The sequence below is a fragment of the Cyclopterus lumpus genome, chromosome 8 (assembly GCF_009769545.1).
Source record: "Cyclopterus lumpus isolate fCycLum1 chromosome 8, fCycLum1.pri, whole genome shotgun sequence".
NCBI classification, from domain to species: domain Eukaryota; kingdom Metazoa; phylum Chordata; class Actinopteri; order Perciformes; family Cyclopteridae; genus Cyclopterus; species Cyclopterus lumpus.
Genome location: NC_046973.1, coordinates 17,834,118 through 17,850,992, shown reverse-complemented (window position 1 = coordinate 17,850,992; position 16,875 = coordinate 17,834,118). Strand labels below are relative to the sequence as shown.

Here is a 16,875-nt window from a genome sequence, read left to right as displayed (position 1 = left end):
GAAACTATGATAACGGGTTAAAAACATTCCAATGCAATCACACCGTATTATAGAATGCACCTTGTACTGAGATAAATAATAAAAAGGACTTCATGGATGACTATTATTTTGATAGATGAGGAAATGTAAGCTTAGTATTAGTATCAGCAGTGTAGGAGCTATAGCTGGGACACAGACAACCTCCTTCTTTAAACTTTCATTAGTGCTCCATATTTTATTTGTTTTGTTTGTTTAGTGTTTTTTTTGCTGATCCTGCAGCTGTGTGTCAAACTGGTGAATCGACCTATTTCCTCTGCCTTGCTCGTTCACCGCCCTAAAACTACAGGCAGCGGGCTTGAGTGGGGTTCGGTTTGTTTTGGTCTGATTTGTCTCAATATCATTGAGACTCCTGTCGTTATAAAAAGGTGTCGACAGACCTTTTAGAGTAAAGTCAGTCACGTTCGTAGTGCAGTGGGAGACACACACAATAAGATCGCTGCTCACAGATTGCTAAGAGCTGTGTTTCCATTGTAATAGCCTCTCAACACCTTCCAATCAGCCTCATCTGTTGAGGAACTAAGGAACACACATAAATCTGTGGTTTCCGATTTGCCTACTACTCAACCATATGACCATTGTGTATGTATATATATTTACAATGGTCATATGCTCTTAAATTTATTATATCCTTCCATTTGTTGATAAAAATGATACCCACAGTAATGATGGCTAAAGAAACTTTTAACACCTGTAACAATCTCAACTCGTCTGTGATGGATCTTCAAGGCCGAGTGTGATTGCCGGTGACTCTATGGGCGGCAGAGACAAGCCAACCGGAGGAAGAGGTGTACACTCTGTGTAGAATGAAGAAGAAAAAGGATTAATAAAAAAAAAAAATTAAAAAAAAACGAAAAGTGAGAGAGGGAGTTACAGAGAGGACGCAGTGAAGCGATGGAGAGGAAGGAAGGAGGCGGAGCACTGATTGTGAGCAGGAAGACGGTGTGACAGCTGCTAATCAGATTAGCCTCAGCCTTGGCTGTCTAATGAGCATCCTCCTTTGTGACAGTCATCTCACAACGCTGTCAACCATGAACACACGCTCAACAAGATTCTCTATAGCCCCTCTTCTCCACAACCAGATTAGGGAGGGAATCAGAATGGAACCAAAACAAAAGAGGTGGAGAGAGAGAGAGAGAAAGAGAGAGAGAGAGAGAGAGGCTGAAGACTCAGTGGGGAAGTTTCATTCATGTGTGAGCGTTGCGGATCACAGGATACTCCCCCTCTAATGCTCAAATATCTCTCCGCCAGAAGGATGTATGTTTCCTCTAGTCCCACACAGTCTCTCTCTCTCTGGGCAGATTGTCTGTCTTTCTGTCTCAGTGTCTTCACAACACAAGGCTCCCTCCAAGACTTCAGAGTGATTCAGAGCACAGTTCAACATCTACTCAACTGAAAGTGAAGCCGAGCACAGTTAGGATTAATTGCATCCCGCTCTCTCTTGAGCAGCACAGACGAGTCAAATCGCATGATGTCACTGCGGCTCGGAGAATGTGGTCTTGCACATCACAGACTGGAGGTTTCTTATTAATAAGAGCGATGGGAGGGAGGGAGGAATCGGAGCATGTGTCATATTGAGGGTAATGACCTGTCTGGATGTCTTCATCATGTCACTACGATAATGATCATGGATACGAGGGCCATTGCATAAGCAATCCTCCGTGGCCTGACTTCTACCACTCGCTTAATTTCAGAGGCACCGGCCATCCACTTGCTCGCGTTCAGTTTGTATATTTCTCTGTGCGTTTTATTGATGCAGTATATCTTAATGAAACATTTCATTTTTTTCTCTCCACAGGGGCCTCCAGGACAGCATGGCCCACGAGGCCCTCAGGGGTCCATTGGTGGAGAGGTAGAGTACAGCATGACTTTTTAAAAGTGACATTTTTTAACTGATTTAGACGTGAACATGACTATAGTGGTATTACATAGACAGTCCCATTGAGCAAGGAATACGGAGAACAGTTCATATCCAAGTTGTTCATATCCATCTTCATAATAAAAAACATTTAAATGTGGATGTTCTTGCCCTTTAAGATAATGCATTGAAGTTTGCGAATACGTATTATTTGTTCATGATTTGTTCCTTTTTGAAAATGTATCATTGAGGCTAAATCGTTTCGTGGGATCTATTGGCAGAAATTAATATATTAAATGTGTTTTTTTAATCTGAGAATAAACCGTTTATACCTCCATACGTAGCGGGTCCTCTTCACTGAGTCCGCCATATTTCTACAGTAGCCCAGAACGGACAAACCAATAACGTTTTGGCGTCAGTCACCATAGTTCTCCTACACGCTTCACACATGGGAGTAAGTTTCAGTTGGTTGCAATCTTCAGCTTCACCACTAGAGGTTGCCAAATCATGCACAGTGCACCTTTAATCTGCATTGAATTTCTGATTTGCTTTTTTTTTTTTACATAGACCACGTGGGAGTATTGGAGTTGTAATATTTTCAAGTGATGGTAGCAGCAAGAAAATATGAGTCAGCTTTGGAATAAAGAAGACCATCCATCCAATACAAAGCATTATCTAATTTTCAAACTAAACAATATCTTATCCTTACACACAGCATATCTTTTATATTTTCCAGCCTCTCATCTTTATATACTGTGTGTGTATTTGAACACTTCCTGCCACAAATCATCCGCTGCTTTTGAAACTTGAATTATTAAACAGTATTAGGATATAATCCCTGGGAGAGAGTTATATTTACTGCTCCATGAATCATTAAGAAGTATTAGACTATCATCCTTGAGAGGCAGTTATATTTACCTTTAGAAATGGCCGTCTCTCTGCAGACTCTAACACAGGTCAATTATTCAGCAGCAAGCTGCAGAAATCTGTGTGAGCCACGCTACCGTTTCATCACGAGAGCATGGAAATACAGCGGTGCGGAGAGGAATGGGATCCATAAATGGATTGACACAGGAATGGAGGAAAAGGGTGAAATGGGGGTTGAATGCGAGGAAAGAAAGCATGTGAAGGCAGCAGGACGGTAGCGGTGCGTGGCCGCACTCGGCTCTCATGTTTGTGCACTCTACCGAAGACATGCTTTTACTGGGTTTGTCTCAAAGCACAATGACAGACATGCGTGCACGCTGACATGCATGCACATACACGAGCGAAACAAACCCATCGAGAGGGGTGGGGGGTGGGGGGAGAAAGCATCCAACCTGACGCAGTGTTTCTCCTTGTGTTGTGACAATTCTGTTCCAGTTTCAGCATTCTGTGAGCAGAACTGCTGACAAACCGCAACCTTTAAAAGATGCTGCACCATGAACTTGATTTTCTAAAATCCAATGAATACTTCGAACTTTCCCCCTTGTATGATATTTTGGTTCACGCTGTTTTCTCTGCTTCTACCACAGGGCCCACCTGGAATGCCTGGTGGAGTTGGTCAGCATGGGACTGTTGGAGAGAAGGTCAGCGTTTTCCCATTAGCAACTACACAGCGTGTGCCTGTGCACGTAGAGTAGATTAGCGGTGGTTTGTGCGTGTCGTGTGGAATTTCATCTTTGACTTTCCTTCTCTACCAAGGGTGAGGATGGAGAAGCTGGAAACCCTGGGTCAGTTGGAGAGCCCGGCACTGCTGTAAGTCACGTTAATTCCATCCTTTCCTTCCTTGCCTTGCTCAACATCATCCTTTATTTGCCCTTTCATTGATTTGTCCTTTCAAACGCCGGTGTCCCAGGGTGCTCTAGGCGATGTGGGGGAGAAGGGTGACTCTGGCCCTCACGGTGCAGCCGGGCCTCCAGGACCCAGAGGAACACCAGGGGAGGATGGACCCAAAGGCAACTTTGTGAGTCTTCGTCTCTCTGGATCAGTAACTCTTTCTTGTCCCGGTTGTCAGTTCAGACAAGTTATTGCTATGCCATATACTATGTATATGATGTTATATTCTCACTGTTCGCAGGGCCCTATTGGGTTCCCCGGAGATTTAGGACCCCCTGGAGAACCTGGCAACAATGTGAGTATTATTGTTATTATTGTTTAATCATTAATTTTGTGGTTACGTAAACAAGGTCCTGCCCCAGGGAAAGAAGTAGGGGGTGGAGGGCAGCCAGACTCGGACCTAACACGGTCGGCTGTCCGACCCATCCCGGAGGGAAGTGTCACTCACAGGTGTTTGGAATTATTGCCTCCCCAAGAGTGTTTGACAGATAGTATGCTCTAGGCCTTCTCGGTAGGATGTAACCCTAGCAACCACTATTTAGTGATCACGTGGAACATCGATACCTTATCGCTGCCTCTTTTTTATTTTTCTCGACGTTATGACGAACACTGTCCAGCCTTCGCCCAGTGAACTTACCAGACACTTACAAAATGGTAAGGATGTGGGTTTGTTTCAGTTGTTTCTCGTGAAGTCACTTGCAGCTATTTCAATTCAGTGAAACAGTTACAGCGATCCACGCAGTCCTAATTTCTCAGGATTTTTCCAAGTCAGCTTTCGCCGATTTTAAGTTTGGTCCTTTTTGTCCAGTCTAAAAGAGCTGGACAATCTGTTGTCTAATCTCTAAGAGCTGGAAGAGAGTCCAGTCCAGGAAAGTCCGATTGTTCTCCTCTGTGCGGCGGTTAAAACACTACAGAGAGAACTCACTCCTCTTAGCTTCACGTGTCACATCGTTCATCATTCATCCAGTGTCTCTTAAGTCGACTACAGGAGGTGTTTTGCCTTATAGGGTAATATTAGCTGATGGATCCTATTACACAGGAATGATTATATAATATTTGAGGGTGACTATGCAAGTTATATTTAACGAGTATAGTTTTATGCTTTCATATTTTTCTACGATCTTCCAGTCATGAACTTATTGCTTGATTATTCCTTCTACATGACTTTTTTTAAATTTTTTTTATCCAGGGAGTAGATGGTGGGCCGGGGCCTAAAGGAGACAATGGAGAATCTGGCAAAGCAGTAAGCATTGATTTAATTCCCACTTCTTGCATATGTTGACAGTGCCAGTAGCTCTTGTATGCTTAGCTGAAGTCTGTATTCTTTGTGACATATTGAGGTTTTGCTTCTTCATCTTTATGACTAGACGTTCTTCTCAGTTTGAGGTGACTGAATGGGAACTATTTTCTGTTTTAACTTACGTCCTTTTTTCTTTTGCTCTGAAGGGACCTTCAGGAGCCTCTGGAGAACCAGGTCCATCAGGTCCTCCTGGACGGAGGGTGAGCTCAGCATACTGTATATATGTTTGTGTCCCTACGTGTGTGTGTGTGTAGCTACATGTCTATGTGTTTGTTTTGCAGTCAGTAGCTTTTGTCATCATGGCAATCAACATTGTCTTTCTTTACCCCAGGGTCATATAGGTGCTGCAGGAAAAGAAGGGAAGCAAGGCATGAAGGGAGCCAAGGTAAGGATAACGGCCGGCACTGAGCTACGTGGTTGTGTTTGGTGCCTTCCAACAAAGCCCTTCTGGTCATAACGCCTGGCTGTCTGTGTCCCTCTACTCTGTAGGGGACAATAGGGACCCAGGGTCCAGCGGGGAAGACAGGCCCAGTGGGATCCCAAGGGCAGCCGGGGAGGTCTGGCCCGGAAGGTCTTCGAGGCATCCCAGGCTCAGCGGTAAGTACTCAATGCAAAATGCCTTGTTTACATTCGTCTGAAGCTGGTGTTTTTTGTATTGAGTGTGAAGCAACATCACTGACAATCATCAGAACGGGAAGTTACCGTTACTGGTTGTGTTTAATCATTGTTTCGGCATACTTACATACATATGCTGATCTCTAATTCTTGTGTTTCTTCTCTAGGGTGAGCAAGGGTTGAATGGGCCACTCGGACAAACTGGACCACCGGGACCAATAGTAAGACCCTTATAGTTGCCAGTTAATGGAGAGCAACAGTCATATGAATAAATCAAGATTCAAACCCAACCCGACCCAACACCATATTCCATGTGCAGTGGCCTACTAACACATCTGCCATTATTAACAGGGGCCATCAGGACTTCCAGGATTAAAAGGAGACCCTGGATACAAGGGAGACAAAGTGAGTGTTTAGCCCCTGACAGAGAGAAAACTCTGCACCAGTTTAAAATCCTGGGAAACAACGCTGATGAACTATGTCTCGATCTGCAGGGTCATGGTGGGTTGATCGGTCTAATCGGCCCCCCGGGAGAATCTGGTGAGAAGGGAGACAGAGGCCTACCTGGGATTCAGGGGACACACGGGCCAAAAGGAGATGAGGTGCATTTTGGTTGCAACACAATGCATCTGTTATACTTCTATACAACAGGATGGTCAGTTCACTAACATGAAATGCTTGTCTCTATGTATAGGGTACGCACGGCACACCTGGTCCCACTGGCCCACTGGGACCACCTGGACTGTCAGTAAGTCACATAGCTGTTACTATATATATATACTTTTCTATGATGACTTTATGATTTCAACAACAATATGTGATAAGTCATTTGAGTGTGAAGTCCAAAAAGAATGTGTTCATGACTTTATATGCGTATTAACCTATTTAACATACCGTTATTGTCCATATGGCATGAAACCATTTTGGACAATGACTTATACATACAGCTCTAAACTATTGTGAACACAAATCAGAATTATCAAACAGACATAGTTGCAGGCTTACTGTGTGTTGCATAGAGAAAGCCCAAGGCTATAATAAAAACGTTAAGCTAAATGTCTCCATCAGCGATCGATGCTCAAAAGTGAAAAAGAGATGCATGAAAAGCATTGAAACCACTGTCTGCCCTTTTTGGTGACATATGTCTGGAAACCCATTTATGTACAAGCTGCCAATGAAAATGTTTCATAATGTAACCCAAAAGTATTTTGAAATACTAATTTGAACCACATGAAGTTTACACCTGTGGTCTGCTGAATCTTGTTAATAATAATAATCCATTTAATTTATATAGCGCTTTTCAAGATACTCAAAGACACTTTACATGTTACATTATACACCGTAGACACAGCTACGGGGAGCAATGCAGGGTTAAGTGTCTTGCTCAAGGACACATCGACTAGGGCGGGGATTGAACTGCCAACCCCCTGATTGAAAGACGGGCATGTTAACCACTGACCCATAGTCGCCCCAATAATAATACACTTATAACTGCAAGTTAATACACTTGCAGGTATAAAACAAACGGAACACACGTGTCAAGAGGAGAACATAATAAAGGCAACACCATTGCGTAATATGATTTAAAGATCGTATAGATTTGGATATCAGAGATTTAGCAGCTGACTCCATCCGCAAAAAGCTAAAGTAAGAACCATTTTGTGCAGAGAACATGAAGTCTTGTTATTATTCATTAGTCATTGTCACTCAGTCGCGAAAGTAATCATATTGACCATAACCTGCCCTGTTGCTAGGCAGGGTGCCTGGTTCTCCAGTGAATATCTGGCAGTATTTTGCAGCGCTTACTTGAGTATAAGATAGTTTTAAGTGTATGTACTTTTATTGATGTTTTTACTTACCCCTCCTCTCCACTCTTAGGGTTCAGCTGGCGAGAAGGGATCGAAAGGAGAACTAGTGAGTTCAGTCACCTGTCTTGTTTTTACACCGCTGTACTCACACCTCAGCTTGGTTAGCAGCTGCTGGGAACATATACGCCAGGGAAGAGAGAACGAGTGTGTTGGTTGGCTTAAATGTACCATGCTCCACAACCAGAAATGCTCTACTGTGTTTACTGCATGTCTTTGGAACTAAAAGCACGCTGTACAGCCATGCTTGCCTTGTGTGGAATTTTTTTTTTTTTGAATCGCGCCTTTTTTAATAGGATTTGGTTCTGTTGTGTGCGATGCTATGAAAACCACTATAGTGTGTCTTTAGAGCCAAGGCTTTGACCACAAAGTGCTGATGCACACAGCTGGATAATCCTATAAAGCAGCCATATTTGCTTGGATAAAGCTGGGATTTAGCCAACTGGTGCGAGAGAGGCTCCAGGTGAGGAGCACAAATGATTGACACAAAGTTTTGTCCTCTTTTATTCTCCAGGGTATTGTCGGTCCCAGAGGAGATCGAGGTCCTGCTGGACCCCCAGGTCCCCCAGTGAGTACCGCGAATGATCAACATAATGGACCTCTCAGCGCCAGCTTCACCCTCTTTCCTGCCCTGTCACCTCTTGCTCACTTCTCTCTGCTCCCTCCAGGGACCCCCTGCAACAATGATTGAGCCTCTGCCTATTAGAGAGGGCAGGCGGAAGAGACGTAGGCACTCCTATGGGGCAGGAGGAGCCGCCCCATTCAGGGAGGAGGAGGAGGACGTGGATCTGGAGGAGTTCCTCCAGGGAGATCAGCCTCTGGAGGACCCCAAGGGGATGGAAGAAGTCTTTGCCACCCTATCTTCCATGAAAACAGAAGTAGATGTGATGAGGAGGCCTTTGGGTTCCTTTGAGAGCCCTGCCCGGACATGCAAAGAGCTCATGATGGTCCAACCGGACTACAAAGACGGTGGGCAAAGACAATGCTTCCCGATTGATTCTTTCAACGCCGTCAATGTTTTATCCAGGAAGAACGAGTCCAGTGACGAAATGCACACAACTTCTAGCAAACCTCCTTTTTAACTCAAAATGCTCCTTATCATATATCACCAGCTGCATGTAGTCATCGCGTAACCCTCGATTTGTTCATTATATCAACAGCAGGTGCTTGATCGATGTCCTTTCTTTGTGCATTTTGTAGGAGACTACTGGATTGATCCCAACCAGGGCTGCAACCGAGACTCCATCAAGGTCTACTGTAACTTCACAGCTGATGGAGAGACATGTCTCTACCCTGACAAGAGGATTGAGAATGTAAGTCTCCAATCTCTTGCCGTCAGCCTTTACAAAGCCGACCTCGTCAAATAACATCAGAGCAAAAATCACTCTATATCCCTTGAGCTTAAAAATTGACTCAACATCCTTTCTCTGTCTCTCTTTCTGTCCCTCTCTCTCTCTCTCTCTCTCTCTCTGTGTATGCTTCCAGGTGAAATTAGCAGCGTGGAACAAAGAGAAGCCAGGAAGCTGGTACAGCCAATACAGGAAAGGCAAGCAGGTAGAACAAACATGTCTAACCTCCTACCATTAATCTCAGTCGGCTCCAAATGCCAGGCAGTCTCTTTCAGCTAAATTACTCACCCTAATTGAGAATCCTTGAATGATATTCATGCGTGCGATTGAGGTGCAAGCATTTATCGAGCATGAATTTGTCGGCTTGCATCTGTGTGTATCCATCCATGTCCTTTTAGTTGTATATTTGCACATTGTATCATTTGGTCAATCAATTCATTAGACCATGTGCAATGAGAGAGCTGATTTGGCTTTCTGGATGACTCACAAAGAACTCAACTCTCTCGTTCAGAGCACTGGCCTTTCATGTGCACCTGATTTCAGGTCTCATAACACTCTCAGATCATCATAGAGCTGCCAGCAAAATTGCAATTCACTGACTTTCTCTGAGTCCTTGGATCCGCTGAAGTTTTTTTTTTCTTCTTTTCCTTAATTTCCCAACTTTCCTTGTATGTTGGTATTCTGAAGAGAAGTTGCTGTAACTTTTACCCTCGCTGACGTAAACGCCTCCATCAGCACAGGGTGGTTGGTGTGCAATGTCAGCGATATAATTGACATTATTAGTTATATTTGTCTTAGATTATAGGCTCGGTGGATGTGTCTCTTTTAGAGAAAACATGTTTTGAGATTTGATATAGTTTAAAAGTCAGTGCGGTTTTAATTAGGAGTTTATAGTACATCATATATCCACCTTTTGTAGAACACTAATTCATCTGTATCTGTGTCATCCAGTTCTCATACAGTGACAGGGATGGGAACCCTGTGCATGTAGTTCAGCTGACCTTCCTGAAACTACTGAGTGCCACGGCCAAGCAGAGCTTCACCTACACCTGCCAGAACTCGGCGGGCTGGTTTGACAGCACCTCTCGTTCCTATCAGCGTGCCCTCCGCTTTCGGGGCAGCAATGACGAGGAGCTGACACAAGCCAAAAGCCCCTTCATCAATGCAGTGCACGATGGATGCCAGGTCAGTGCAGGGCCATGCCAGGGGAAGGGGACTAGCTTGACAAATACGAATTAGCCTGAATGGAACTAATGTGTTTATCAATTGTGCTGCAGTGGTAGCCATCAAACCACTGACTTGTACAGGGATTTAGGCCAGAGAGTGGGGGAGAGGGGGGCTAGTTATTCCTATTAAGCCCAGAACATTCTAATAATGGCTTTTATTTTTCTCTTTCAGTTCCGCAAAGGTCAGGAAAGGACTGAACTAGAGATTGACTCTCCCTCGGCAGAGCTGCTCCCTATTATAGATATGGCTCCGGCAGACTTTGGCAACAGCAAACAGAAGTTTGGATTCCAAGTTGGACGAGTATGCTTCAACGGTTAACATCGTTGCCAACAACACACACAAAAAAAAGAGAGACCTGCACAAAGAAACTGGACTTTTTTGCCGCTTCCCCCGAGCAATATTTATTATATCATGTTCCTGTATGTGGTGGGTTTGCGGTATAAAATGTAAGACTATTCAACAGCCAATGCGATTGGGTTCTATGGCTTTACAACAATAAGAAGAATGATGAGAAAGAGGACGTGTACCAGTGGGAACAAAGCACATTTACCAAAGGGAAATATTCCAATTAAATATATTTAATTGTCTTTTTTTTTCCCTTCTTTTTTTTTCTCACTGTTTGAGAAGACTGCACCACTTGACAATGACCACTTATAAACAAGACAAGAGAGAGGAGCCGTCTGTCCTTCTGCGGCATGGGTTCGGTTAAATGGGACTTTTCAGACCTTGAATGATCGAGTTGCTCCCTAATGTTTAACAAAGACTGCGGCGGAATAAATCTGAAAAGTTGTCATACTCATTTGCATGCTCAGTTTTCACTATAATAACAATTGCATAGCAGTTGTGAACTAGCCTAGCATATTAATTCCACACAAGCACCATAATTAATTTCCTGTGTGCAGGAATGATATATTGTCCTTTTTACCCTTCAACTGCAGTTTGCTCAGTGAATTACATTGATTAGTATTCAATAGGCGTAGCTAGTTATTGAACCCGACACTTACTTGAACGGATAAGGTTGTTTCCTTTATTGGACTGCTTCCCTCTATGGGCTTGATAATAAGCTTTTTGAGCCCTCCATCTTTTCAAGGACTACAGCACTGTTCATGTCAGACGAACACCCTTTTTACTGTGGTTTATAATTGCTGTTACATACCTCAGCAACTAGATTGGGGATATTTCAGGGCAAGAATTAAGAGCATGTTGATTAAAATATAGTCTTCACTGCATTAGTTTTTTTTTATACCAAGAGACACATCTTTTGAAAGCATTGCTGACATTTTATTTTTTTCTCACCAACTCAGAGGTTTCCAGTTTCTCCATTCTTGTTCATATTGTTGAAATTTTTGCCAGAATGTGATGCTGTTCATTTGATATGATTTGCTCTTTGGTGGTGCTAAAGATGATTATGTTATTTTTGTTGTCCAGTGTGTTTGTGCGTCTCTGTGGGCAGGATTATAGGACTAGAGAGGGAGAGGGTTATTGCTCTTTCAGCAGTACGAAACCCCCTCAGAGGCCTGGGGACTAGTCTACTGAGTTTTTTTTTTTTGTTTGCACATCTTCTGGCTGATGATGCCAATTTCACAGGGCCAGTGAAAAGAAGTTAGGGACAGTTCACAGCGGGGTTGAGCGCTTTAAAGGGAAAAAATCCATCTTAAAACGAATACAGACAACTGTCGACCTGAACTAGAAATGACAGCATCGGAGGTGATGATGTCCACCATGTGACATTTTGAGAATTATATCCGTCGCAAATCAGTCGGGTTACCTCTGAAATTAGTAGAGCTGTGAGTCAGAAATTGTCCTCACGTTCCAGAAGAATTACCACAGGTGCCATTATAGTGCCATGCTATTCCATTATTCACAGTCTGTGCAGCAGCTCCAGGATTTGTGTTTAGTTGGCATTATTACTACAGTCTTGTCTCTGTATGTCGGCTTAAACAGAGACTTCTGCAAATTATCAAATGGGAGCCGTGAAATATTACAGACAGGACATGTGAATTCTATTTTACGGCAAATTTTTCCCTTTGGCAAATGCAATCGCAATGCTCCGTCTACCTCCTCCTCCGTACTCAAACAGGCGACTGTGTGGCCAAAGTGTGTAATTTAGAAATTCACTCCCGCTGTTCTTTGTGTTTCATGGCGTTTAAACATTCTCGTAATGAACTCCTCTCCTCCTCTTGCACTGCCCATCCTATATGTATAGTGTTTGGTGTACTCATTTTATATACTGTACAGTTATCCTGAGGCCTGAATGAAAAACAAATGTATTTGTCGAAAAAATTAATGTGCGAATAAAAAAAAAAAAAAACAAGACATTTGCTCTGTGATGCTTTTCCTCTTCAGACTCTACAGGCAGGTTGGGACAATATCCACGAGAGCACGGGGCTGCCTGCAATGTCCAGTCAGAGTGTAATATACAAACAAGGCTCTTCATTACCGACTTGTTCTGCAACATTCCCTCAACAAGCTTGCAATCAGCCGATGTAATCAACTCTGATTTGCTCCCCAGTTCATTTATTTCAATTAGCTCTGTTTCAGATCTCAAGAGACTGAAAGCTGGGAGGAGACGGAAGCGAGGGAAGTGTGTGTAGGGGGAACAAGAGAAGAGGTCCGTAATGAAATGGATGAGGATAAGAAATTAGAGATCTGGTCAGTTTGATGGAGATACAGCTGTTCTGATTGTGGGTGAGACAGACAAAGACAAGAAATGGTAAAAGTCCCAATGGCTAATTTATTTTCGTCTGAATTTCTTGGGATCTTTTTCACTTTCTCTCTCTCTCTCTCTCTCTCTCTCATATTCTCTGCCTGCCTACTTATCTCGGGTGCAATACCAAAAACACACATGCAATAATTGCTTTTTGCTCCATACATGCAGACCTTTGCGCATGCACACACTCACTAACACACACACACACACACACACACACACACGCACACACACAAACAACCTCTGAAGCCTATTCCCTCACACACATAAAAGTACAAGGCGCTCATCCCCTTTGGGGCCCACTGTTCAAGGTTAGCGTCAATGGCAGAATAAAAGGTTACTATGGTTTTTTTTTGTGTGCCTTTCATGCTGCCTACCACTCAATTGAGTTTTAACCAAGCTTATAAGCTCTTGACCAGGAAAGGTCATCTGTTGCCACTAACTCAGAATAATGATCTAGCAGAAGAGCAGTGCGACTGTCAATATGGTATTTCCACGGCGCTATGCCCTTTTCCTTTGCTCACAACCCACTTGCTAGTTCCAACAATTCTTTTGACATTGTGTCTCCAAAGTCCAGCATTTCTTTTGTTGAGAGCTGAGCCTTTTCAGATATAGCTTCACGGTGCTATACGTTTATTTTCTCTGTCGGGAGCTGAACATCTTTGCTATAGACTGTTGTACAAGAATATAGATTCATAATTGAGTTGTCAAACATGACAGACATTTTGGAAACTGTTTAGTTAGAGTCTCTTCAGTGTGTAGTGGTAAACCAGCTTTAGTGAAGCACCGAGAAGAGCTCTTCATCCAGCTGATACTGTAGCTCAGCTTTGTGTAAGCCTGAGGAAATCCCATGCAAATGCAGTCCAATGTGAGGACAATTTATATTTAATGCACACAAACGCAAACATATATAAAACGATGCTGAACATTTTTATTATTTCTTTCTTTCAGAGGGGTCTCTGAGCTAATATTTCCGGATTCTACAACAAAAAAAAAAAATACAACAATAACACTGTGTGGTAGTTGTGGAGCTGACTGTAGGAAATAATAAGCTTGTCAAATAAGCAAGTATAACTTGACAGGAGCCAGAGGACAGACTGACAGCCTTAAAGCAGGGCCTCTTGTTTCTATGATAACATATATCAGTTCATATCAGTTAAAGACACACATTTTAAGGGGAGAATTGATTCGTCAGTCATAAAATGACACAAGCCGAACGTGTTAGCTCTGTATATGAGAAGAGAGAGAGAGGGTGAGGTGTCCACTGTCTGTACTCAGGGAGAGACAGAGGCAGTCGATCTTCAGATCTGATATTGTTTCTTGATAGGTCGATGACGATCACACTCCGAAGGTTCCTTGGTCGTTTTCTATATCCCAAATCAACTGCCGATTTATGGCACTTTTGGGTGGAAATAGTGTATCCAGCAACCTTCAGGTGAGTGGCTGGACTCTCTCAAACACATAAACCCAACCGGTGCACACAGATGTGTCACGTGACTCGCACAAGAGGAGACGTCACACACAAGGAACATCGTTCTCAATTCAGGAAAACAGGAGATTATAGATATTGTAGCTTCTCCAGTTCTCATGGTTATGAAAGCACAACTTATAGAATCGTAGTTACCAAAATCGGTTCATCGCGACATTCGTAAATTACACTATTAACCGTTTATATAACAAAGAAATCGATACTTGCCATCGGTGGTTTGATACAATATGGTTACGCAATACATTGCTATACTATGCCGTATTTATTTTTCTACTACTCCTAATATATGGAGACATATACAAATACATGGAGATATATAAATATCTGTTTGTCTTGTATCTTTAGGAAAAGCTTTGCACATAACTAATAAATCAGAAATGAAGATGATAAAAAAACAGGTGACTGGAAGCTGACTGGAAGTGAAAATTGTATTTAAGCATGGTGCATAGTTTACACTTTGGATGAAATGACTTTTATACATATACTTAAATTATACACAAATCATTTGTAACAGGTGAGGAAGAAGTGAAAACAATTACTTGTGATGAATAGTTTACATTTTGCAAAAGGTGGGTAACATTGATCACGTTAGTCCTAAAATAATTTAATCTCGAAGAGCCTTTTTTATGCTGAATAATGTGTTTACACTTTGGGTAGGCAGCTGCAAAAACCTCAAATGTACGAGTACACATCACTTGAGTTATGCATGGATCTTTAAATGATTAAAAGTATACTTTGCAGATTGTTTCTCCTTCTTTACCTATTAAATAGCATAAGCCTCTACTGAAATGATCTTACTTAGGCTGCATATGAATCATTTCTACTGTAGAGTCACCAGCCGTCTCTTTTCACCAGCATGTGAGGAGCTTCCCTGCTCACAATGTGTGCAGAGGTTACCGTTATACCTCAGATTCGTATTATATTACTTATTAATAATGCACTCATTATTTGTTAATGGTTATTAAGACTCATATACGATTTACAACAAGTATTCATAATTCCCTAACATTTTTTAATGTTTGATGATTAGTTCTTTAAAGGCATATCACATATTTATGACCGATCATTATTATTAAGTTTTACCAGCTCTTTTTTCTTCTATTATTTTATGATTCCTTCCATCCTTAAAAGGGAACTTTCATTTCAATAGATGGTTTTAAGTATGCAATCCTTGACCTTAAGTGAAGCCCACAGAAGTAGATTTCTCTAACTGAATCCAAAAGGATTGCTGCACTGTATTATTGATTGGGAGCGTGACCCCTGTAGTGCTCTGTCTTTTAAAGCAGTCTGGACAGGACCCTTGTAATACCGTCCTTCGTATCTCTCCGTCTCTGTCTAGAGGGTGACACACCGAACCCGATGCAGACTCTGGTCTGTAAACACGATCTGTCTGAGAGATACAGAACATCCCCCTCGTGATGTTCACTGTGCAGACGTGAACATGTGAGCTGCACTCTTGTGCTATCAGCTCTGCATTACTGCCCACTGCAATTCCATCAAGGAGTTGAGCAGCGACTCTATAGTTGGCATTGATGAGCTACTTTTTAGGCCCGGGATTACATCAGTGTAACCCACAGGCAGGAGGATCCTTAGTTGCAGCATTTTGGAAACAAGATTGTCTCTTATTCCATCTCCCGTATCTCTGTGCTCAACCCATCTCTCTCTCTCTCTCTCTCTCTCTCTCTCTTGCTCGACCCACATCACTGTCTCATTATTCTGGAGTGGAAAATGTTAGAGACGTTTCTCTGTTGTTTGTTGAACTGTCTAGTCTCCCTTCCATGCTCTCTCTCTCTCTCTCTCTCTCTTGAGATCCCCATGCCCTCAGCTCCTCTCCTGTGACATTGATTCTAACGAAGCTGAACGTGTCACAAAGTCACAGTGAGAAATGTACAAATTAAACAGACGTTCATTAAACAGAGAGGGAGCAAGAGAGTCAGTGGCAATAGCTACATATATCCGGGTGAACAGGGACACCTCCCCTTGGCCTCAGCCCTTCCTGCACAAAAATCCGGATGCTGTGTCACAGTCGATAACGGCGGACATTATTTTCCACGCCACTGATGTGTGTATAAGTGCGCATGCTGCTCTCAGTTTAGCATCTTGTACCGCACAAAGTGGCTTTCCAAGTGGGAACGACTTGGATCATCTCGAGCTTGTGCTGAACGTGCGCCTTTCGCAGGCAGGGGGGGGTGGGGGGGACTCTTATTAGTGTGCATGCGAGCGCCTCTCCGGCCATGTCCCATCCACAGCTCCTTTATCAGGAAGGGGCGTGGTGAATCGTTTTCCGCGGATGCCTTCTTTTTTTTCTCCATCAAAAGCGCTTATCGACAAAGCTAACATTAGTGAAGGCGAGGACGGCCAATAGAAAGCCCTGGTCGAGTGGACAAAGAGCGCTGTGATGGTTCGGAGACCCCGAAGGCCCACGTGCGTCTGAGAGAGTCTTCAGATGATTATCTGGCAGATAGAGAGCCCAGATTCAAACGCACAGCTTGAGAAACACCACCGCCGCCTCCGACACACACACGCACGCACACACACACACACACACACACACACACATCCTACACACACACACACACACACATCCTACTCACTAATTTGCCGTCTG

At 43.1% G+C, this 16,875-nt stretch overlaps 1 protein-coding gene across 1 annotated transcript in view; it reads left to right on the top strand.

Annotated features, from left to right (window-relative positions):
* The window catches only part of col5a3a (collagen, type V, alpha 3a), a 45,365-nt gene extending 33,004 nt beyond the window's left edge, over nucleotides 1-12,361 (top strand). Inside the window, exons 48-67 of the mRNA XM_034540243.1 lie at nucleotides 1,835-1,888; nucleotides 3,409-3,462; nucleotides 3,578-3,631; nucleotides 3,732-3,839; nucleotides 3,954-4,007; nucleotides 4,902-4,955; nucleotides 5,159-5,212; nucleotides 5,344-5,397; nucleotides 5,502-5,609; nucleotides 5,795-5,848; nucleotides 5,979-6,032; nucleotides 6,122-6,229; nucleotides 6,322-6,375; nucleotides 7,506-7,541; nucleotides 8,007-8,060; nucleotides 8,161-8,461; nucleotides 8,693-8,805; nucleotides 8,978-9,046; nucleotides 9,793-10,026; nucleotides 10,240-12,361. Coding sequence (XP_034396134.1) covers nucleotides 1,835-1,888; nucleotides 3,409-3,462; nucleotides 3,578-3,631; nucleotides 3,732-3,839; nucleotides 3,954-4,007; nucleotides 4,902-4,955; nucleotides 5,159-5,212; nucleotides 5,344-5,397; nucleotides 5,502-5,609; nucleotides 5,795-5,848; nucleotides 5,979-6,032; nucleotides 6,122-6,229; nucleotides 6,322-6,375; nucleotides 7,506-7,541; nucleotides 8,007-8,060; nucleotides 8,161-8,461; nucleotides 8,693-8,805; nucleotides 8,978-9,046; nucleotides 9,793-10,026; nucleotides 10,240-10,386 — 1,818 coding nt within the window. The 3' untranslated portion in view covers nucleotides 10,387-12,361. The remainder of the gene's footprint in view (nucleotides 1-1,834; nucleotides 1,889-3,408; nucleotides 3,463-3,577; nucleotides 3,632-3,731; nucleotides 3,840-3,953; nucleotides 4,008-4,901; nucleotides 4,956-5,158; nucleotides 5,213-5,343; nucleotides 5,398-5,501; nucleotides 5,610-5,794; nucleotides 5,849-5,978; nucleotides 6,033-6,121; nucleotides 6,230-6,321; nucleotides 6,376-7,505; nucleotides 7,542-8,006; nucleotides 8,061-8,160; nucleotides 8,462-8,692; nucleotides 8,806-8,977; nucleotides 9,047-9,792; nucleotides 10,027-10,239) is intronic.
* The last annotated feature ends 4,514 nt before the right edge of the window (nucleotides 12,362-16,875 follow it).